At 46.0% G+C, this 7,936-nt stretch overlaps 1 protein-coding gene across 2 annotated transcripts in view; it reads left to right on the top strand.

The window, feature by feature from the left end:
* Nucleotides 1-5,220: 5,220 nt before the first annotated feature.
* Nucleotides 5,221-7,936, top strand: part of Nlk (nemo like kinase) — a 130,428-nt gene continuing 127,712 nt past the window's right edge. The window contains exon 1 of one of the 2 annotated variants that reach the window (XR_001779914.1): nt 5,221-7,007. Coding sequence is in view for 1 of the 2 variants with exons in the window: in NM_008702.3 (NP_032728.3) it covers nt 6,550-7,007 (458 nt within the window). In the remaining variant the exon portion in view is untranslated. The remainder of the gene's footprint in view (nt 7,008-7,936) is intronic. The other variant, NM_008702.3, reaches the window with a different exon arrangement.

The raw sequence follows: 7,936 nt of genomic DNA, 5'->3' as shown, positions 1-7,936 counted from the left end.
CTAGCTGTATGAGCTTCCCTGAGGCTCCCCAAGTCTGCTTCTCTATTTGCAGAATGGATGTATTGGTGATGTGTTATACGGGATAAGTGATGTTGAGCACCTAGCACTGTGGAGAGGGGAGAGCTCTCTTTGCTGTTCCCTAGTTTCCCAGAGCCTGGCCCATGCTGTACAAAGAGGCTGCAGACAGCTCTTAAGGAGAGCCAGTTCTTAGAAGAAAGGGAAGATCATCTCCCACTTCCTGCACATTATATTCCTGCTTATGCATTCTGATGTCCTGCTTGCTTTTTTGGGCTCTAAGTGCTATCCTGCTGACTCACTTCCGACTTCTCCTCGTTCATCATGCTCAGCTCCTGAAAATGGAATAGGATGGAAAGGGCCGGAAACTGTACTGTCTGGTGAGATGTTTAAGGGGACAGGCACCCTATGTGGATAGAATGCTGGGAGTATGAGCTGAGCAGAGCCCACAGCATGATTCTCATCTGACTTGTGATACTTGACCTTGGATTGTAATACTAATACTAACCATCCCACTTACAGCTACTGATGAGGAGCCGAGAGGCTCCGGGCTATGTACTTTCTGTGGATCGCCTCTTTGATCACCACGGATGAAGAAGTCGGGGGAGGGCAGAGCAAAATTTCAACCCCATGGTCTAGATTTGTGCTGTCTAATGAAGTAGCTGCTAGCTACATGTGGCTAATGAGCACTTGAAGATAACTAATGTATGAAAGGTGACTAGAAGAAGGAAGGACTTGAACCTGAAAGGGGGGGGGAGAGGGAAGGGAGAGGGGAAAGGGAGAGGGAGAGAGGAGGTATGCTATCCCCATATAGTCTGAGCTGCTCTGGAACTTCTCATGTAGTCCAGGGTGGCCTAATCCCAGTGATCCTTCTGGCTCAGATCCCTGAACATCTAGGATTACAGACACGTGTCACCTGAAACTGAACTTTTAACTCAACTGAGTGTTGTATGTGAGTGAAAATACTAGATTTCACAGCTCTCGAATCATATATGTGTGTATCCCTTTTCAAATTTTGATCACATATTAAAGTTACAATAATTTGGGTATATCAAGTTAAATAAAACATATCCAGATAATTTTACATGTTTCTTTAGCTTTTTTTTAGTTGCTTTTTATTATTTGTTTGTTTTTTTGTTTGTTTAGAGACAGGGTCTCATTCTGGAGCTCTGACTGGTCTTGAATTTGTTCGTGGTAATTCTCCTGGCTCAGTCTCCTGGATTATGGGCACAAGTTACCTTGCCCAACTCCAAATAAACATTTTAAATTATATTTTACAAACTAGAAATCAAAGCTTATGATGATTCTTAGAGTTTTGTTTGTTTGTTTGTTTGTTTCTTGTTTTGAGACAGGGTCTCCCTATGTCAGGGTGACGGTGAACTCACAATTCTTCTGCCTTAGCTCCCTGAGTGCTGGGATACTTGATACTCAGTATAAGACCACGTCTGAAAGTGTACGCATTTCTCCAAGGAGTCTAATTTGTGTAGCACCTGGAGTATGCTCAGTTCGCTTGGAAATTCTTGTTCTAAATAGATGTACAGATCTGTGAGGAGCTACCAGTGCCCCAGTGAGGTACCTCCAAAAGTCCCTGCACCAGACACTGAATCTCACCTTGGAGAAGACTTAAGTCCCTGTCCTCAGGACCAGGGCCCTGCCAACTTCAGGGCCGCTTTACTTGAAGGGCTTGTTAACCAGATTCCAGCTCTTTCCCATCCAAAACCTAACTTAATAGATTTGGACAGAACCAGAGACCTTATGTGCTAAAGAGACTTCTCAAAACTATGCTTTAAAGGAGACTGTCATCCACGGGAAAGGTAGCAAAGTATCCCAAGCATTAGGCGAGAGAGAGGGGAGAACTGAATTAACGAATATTGAAGGTTTGTTCCCTGCTAAGTAAGCATTTTTCAGTATGTCACTTCATTTCACTCTCGCATCAACTTAATGAAGCACATAGCACTACTTCAGCGGGGGCAACCGAGACTGAAAGGTTAGTTAAATGGCCAGAATCGCGGAGCTAGCAAACGGCAGGTCTCCGGTTTGTACTGACTCTTCCTGACCTCAGTAAGTCGTGAAGATCTCCACTGTCTTCGCTTTTTTTTTTTTTTCTTCCCCTGGCACTGTCGTATGAACTGGGTATATAATATAAGTGAGACAGACAAGCTCTCTGTTCTGGTCAAACTCAATAAGCAATTAGAATAGAGTTCTCAGTGCTACAAGGGAGGCAGTGTCATGAAGATATATAATGGAGAGTCATAGTCTAGATGAGGGGTAGTAAAAAGCTTTCCAAAAGAAAATCTGAGACTCACATGGAGCAGAAAGGATGGCGTAGAGGATTGGAGCATGGCTGGGGAGGAGCAGAGCATGGCTGGGGAGGAGCAGAGCATGGCTGGGGAGGAGCGGAAAGTGGCTGAGAAGGAGCAGAATGTGGCCGGAGAGGAGCGGAGCGTGGCTGGGGAGAAGTGGAGCATGGCTGGGGAGGAGTGGAGCGTGGCTGGGGAGGAGCGGAGCGTGGCTGGGGAGGAGCGGAGCGTGGCTGGGGAGGAGTGGAGCGTGGCTGGGGAGGAGCGGAGCGTGGCTGGGGAGGAGTGGAGCACGGCTGGGGATGTCTTAAGCTGAAAATCAGCCATGAAGGTTTCAAGACATCAGTGTGGTTGAGGAACTGAGAGAAATGTAGACTGCCTCAAGCAGAGAGGGTGGAAGTGAGATGGAGGGCCTGAGGCAGACAGGACCAACTCATGGCAGCCTCTTTATGCTTATTGACTTTATTCAAGGCTAGAGGCAGGGTCAGACTTGTACACTATTTCTCCACTAATCCTAAGTGACTGCCCAAAACTGTGAATAGTGCTAAGTTCCACAGATACTATTTTCCCTCTTCATACATGTATTTGATAATGTTTTTGTTTATAAATTAGGCACAATAAGAATAAGTATAAGCTAGACCAGGTTGAACATCCATTAGCTGGAGTTCTGGGGATCCAAAGTATTTCAGATTTGTGATTTTTGTGCTTCGAATTTTGACAAATTTACATATATAATGACATCTTGGGGATGGGATCCAACTCTAAACTCACAGTCATTTATGTTTCATAGAACCCTTATATGCCTTATAGGGTTCTAAGGTAACTTCAAGGAGGAAAGTAATGTCCCAGTACACCCACATTTGTGCTCTGATCTGTCATAGAAAGTCAGGGATGGGCTGTTCCTCTCGTGTGTTCTGTTGACCCTTGAAAAGTTTTAGATCTGGGATGTCTTCAGCTCTGGATTTTCAGAATAAGGTTGCTCAGGTTGCATTCTGTGTACTGTAATACAAGTGACGTGGTTTGTGTCCCTGATCTCAAAACTGTTCTCCCAGTGTCTCATGTGATGAATGGAGATGTGACAAGATGAAGCGAGGAGAAATGACTTGGGCTTGGTGAGGCAATCGTAAACTGTCCTGTAAGGCTGTTTGGACATAAACCCTGCAGTACTGTGGGAGTCAATCTGATGATTGGAAGTACCAAGTCTCAATTTCATTCCACTACTTAGAATGGTGTACCTTTTAAAACGTGTTTACTTTTGGAATATATACAGAATGTTTTTGAATTACAGTTGACTATGGAAAACGAAATCGTAGGAACCAAAACCTCAGATAAAAATAGACTGCCAAATTATTTTTCTTATTTATTTACTTGTTTGTTTATTCTTTATTACACATATTTATATTTGTTTGGTTTGAGACCCTAGATATCCTAGGACTTTCTTTGTAGAGCAGGTTGACCTTGAACTCACAGAGATCCACCTGCTTCTGCCTCCCAGGTGCTGGAATTTAAGGCATGTGCCGCAACATCTGGCTACATATTTCTATGAACACGGGTCAATGACAAACTTCTCTGGAACTCAACCCAAGTCAATTCCTTATATTTCAAAACCATGTTGAACTTTGGAACTTTGGAACTTTGGAATATATCATTGTTCATATGATCCTGGGATTTTTTTCATGGGCTCATATTTTCTGCTGAAATTTCTCTATGCCTTCTTTCTTGGTTTAACCAACAATTTTACAGGCAGTACTTCACCTTTTACAGATGATGGGAGCTGAAAAGTTTACTATGTCCTCAACAGCCCATCAGGGAGCTGTAGGCAGGGAGATGCATTAAATACACTATTGGTGTTACAGTCAGGTAATGCAAATTGAGGAGTAGAAGTGGAGAGGAGCTCAAAGGTGTTTAAGACTACTTTCTTGATAGGAAAGGGAAGAGTGGACAGGCAAAAGAGGAATCAAAAATGGCCTCTAGGTTTTGATACACAGTTTTATTGAAAAGAATGTCTGTTAGCCTAGTATTTAAGAATAAATTTAGGTTAAGCAAAGTAATATCAAAGAATGATGTTCTTCTAGTAAAATTTCAATGAATGGAACTTACTTGACCAGAAAACTTTGGGAGATTATTACTGTTTAGGGGCTTTAACGTGTTTTTTTTTTCCCCTGGTTTTTAATTTGTATAAATTTTGCAGTCTTGGTATACTGAAAATAAAGCCTCTTTTTGGTCAAAATCAAGCTTAACTGATGAGTCTACTTTGTTTCGTATTACGAAACCTTGAGTTTTTGAAGCTTAACATGCCTTTTTGCTCCTTCTATTTTTTCCCATATCTTGTACCTTAGAAAGAGTTGTAGATGGCTCCTATCAATGGACCAGTGATAATTTAGACTCCGCCTTCTCCGCCTAAGTCCCGCCCACATCAAAACCACACCTCTCTCTTAGCCCCGCCTCCTGAAGATGTCGTCTCCGATATGACAGCAAATTCTCCACAATGCTATCCAATGGGACATACGAAAGGCGGGACCTATGTCAATCTTTTTTCCCCCATTTGTCCAATTATATATCTATTTGTACTCAGTTCCATCCCACTTAGTCTTCAACCCAAGGATTGGTTTCTCTGTTCTTTGTTCCTGGCTCGTGATTGGTTTTTTTCCTCATTCCGCCCCTCTCTTCTAGCTCTTGCAGGCGGGATTAGCACGCAGCTTCCTGCTCTTTCCAAAAATAAAAAAATAAAAAAAAAATAAAAGAAGAAAAAGAAAAGAGGAGAGAGGCGAAAGAAAAAAAAAAAAAGTCACGGAGATTTTTGATTTTTAATTGGCTTTCAGTCTTGTCGGTCAGGCCAAGATTTGCCTTTTTATTGGTCTGTCTGTCTGCCCATCCTGAACCGGGGGCGGGATTTCCCCAGGAGACCCACACCTGGTTGCCACTGGTCGACCAGTGCGCCTGTCTGAAGCTTCCGGCCAGGGATTGGAGGCGGACGCGGACAGGTGGGCGTGGATTGGCTAGGGCAGCCGGTCAGTGTGAGGCGGGGGCGGGGCCTCGGCGGCTGGTTGCGCGTGTCCGCCGCTGGCTCCGCTCTATCCGGCTTTGCTAGGGGAGGTGAGTCCGGCCGCGGCGGCACCGGCGGCTGAGAAGGCGGCGGCTGAAGAGAAAGCGGTCACGGCGGCTGTGGAGAAAGCGACCGTGGGCACGGAAGCCGGGTGGGGGGGAGGGGGGGAGACGGAGCAGCCTTGAGCCCTGCAGGGGCCGTCGCGCGGGGGACCCACCCGCTCTCCCCCCCAACCCTCCTCAGCACAAGCCGGCGGCGGCGGGGGCAGGAGTCAGCCTGCTTCCGACCGTCCCCCGCCCGCTTCCCGGGGCTCCTATTCTTTGGCCCCGGGACCCTAACCTCCTCCGGGGCGGTTCCCTGTGTCTGGGCGTCCGAGTACTGCCCACCGCTCTTTCATTCCCTCCCTGCACCTTCTTCCCTTCACTTTTGCCGGGGTTTTCTCTCTCCTCTTCTGTCCTGCCTGTCGCCTCTTCGCCTCACTCTCTTCCTCCAGCCTCCTTCCCTGGCTCATTCTGCCTAGGAAAGTTTGGTACATCTCCTCAGTCCCCCCAATCAGGTCAACCAGACTCGGAGTAGGGGGCGATGTAGGAAGGCCTGAGAGTTCGAGGGGAGGGAAGCTGGAAGCTGGTTTCCCTGATAATTTCCCCTCATCTTTTTTGATTTAGAGTGGTTGGAATTTTTTTTTAATTGTGTTTTTGAGGAGGTGGGAGGTGTTTAGAAAAGGATGTGGGAATGGAAGGGGTAGATGAGTCAACCCTCTTACAAGATTCCAAGGGTGGCGTGTTACCAGATCCTTTTCGTGTGCGGAGTTCAGGGGGTCGGGAGGTTTGGCCTTTATTCCCACATTCAAAGTTGGAACCTCCCCCCCATTAAGAATGGAGTTTTAGTATCCACTTGTGGCAGGAATCCTGGGGGGAAGGGGCCCTTTTCCCTTTTTCTTTTCCTTTTTTTTTTCTTCTTATTTTATGTTCTTAACTTTTATTTTGACAACCCATACCCTTCCACACACTCTCACCCCCAAATCGAACACCCAAGATTGTCAAACTTGTCTGGATTGACCGATGAAGACATAAAGCCAGTTCCGCTCTATGTTTTTTGAGGTGGAGTGAGTGGTTTTTCTTCATTTTTTTAAATGGCCAAATGACAGCTTGACCCAGTTTGCTTTCCAATCAAAGGGCATTTTTTTGAATGTCTCTTTGTGGCACAAGAGCCAACGCAAAAATGATGGCGGCTTACAATGGCGGTACATCTGCAGCTGCAGCAGGTCACCACCACCACCATCATCACCACCTTCCACACCTTCCTCCTCCTCACCTTCACCACCACCACCACCCTCAACACCACCTTCATCCGGGGTCGGCTGCTGCCGTACACCCAGTCCAGCAGCATACGTCTTCGGCAGCTGCGGCAGCCGCCGCAGCAGCTGCAGCCGCAGCCATGTTAAACCCTGGGCAACAACAGCCATATTTCCCATCCCCGGCACCGGGTCAGGCTCCTGGGCCAGCCGCAGCAGCCCCAGCTCAGGTACAGGCTGCTGCAGCTGCTACAGTTAAGGCGCACCATCATCAGCACTCGCATCATCCGCAACAGCAGCTGGACATTGAGCCGGATAGACCAATTGGATATGGAGCCTTTGGCGTTGTCTGGTGAGTATCAAAACCACAACTCCACATGGTTCTTACGGGGCAAGCCATGCTTCATTGGTTTTACTCCCATCTTGACCAAAGTAGAGCGAGCTTTTCCACTCAACTTGAGGGAGCCATCCTCCTGGATGACGATGAGGCCTAGTGCACTGGCACTCTAGGCCCGTGCTTTTTGAGTCATGTCAAATGGTAGTGGAGCATTTTCTCCAGAGTGACACAAGTTTGCAGACTGATGAACTTGCCTTCCAAGAACCTCACTCAGAGAGCTACTGAGTGTAAGATCAGCAGGTAAATGTGTGAAATACCTCCTACAAAGACCTTGGCCATCTCAAGTGTGGTAGTTTGGATTGGCTGCTCAATTACAGCAGGTGTCAACAGCTGACCCCCAGCTTGATTGCTTTATACTAGTCCTCAGCAGAATATATTTAATGCAGTCAACTTTCCTGCCCACTATATCTTTTCATACCTTGTTTTGTGATCTTGGCCCTGGGAAGAAAGGTAGGTTTCATTGTTAAACCCATTAAAAATCATCACTTGAGTAGTTTTATTTTAAACCATAAAGCTTAAGTTGGGAAGTCTGTAGCTTAGCCTTCTGATAAGAATGCATTAAATATAGCATCACACATGAGTAGCACAAATGAGGTTAGTAGACTGGAGCTACGCAGTGGCCCACATTCCATGTAATGTGTTGCTGACTATTGGCCAGCTGCTATGGTGGGAAGTGTACTTTTAACAAATGAAGCTGCTTGACTTTTGTTAATGGTCAGATATGTTTAAACGTCTAAAGATTTGTTAAATGCAACGTCTTTGTCAACTTGCCCTCCATAGGAAGATTGGTAGCTTATAGTGCATTTACTTCTATCCTATATAGAATGAGCTGAGCTTTTCTTTTTCTTAGTTTTTCCTCCCAAGGATTAACAATTCCAGGGTGG

This window comes from Mus musculus, chromosome 11, assembly GCF_000001635.26.
Source record: "Mus musculus strain C57BL/6J chromosome 11, GRCm38.p6 C57BL/6J".
Taxonomy (NCBI): Eukaryota; Metazoa; Chordata; class Mammalia; order Rodentia; family Muridae; genus Mus; species Mus musculus.
This window is presented reverse-complemented; position numbering and strand designations above follow the sequence as displayed.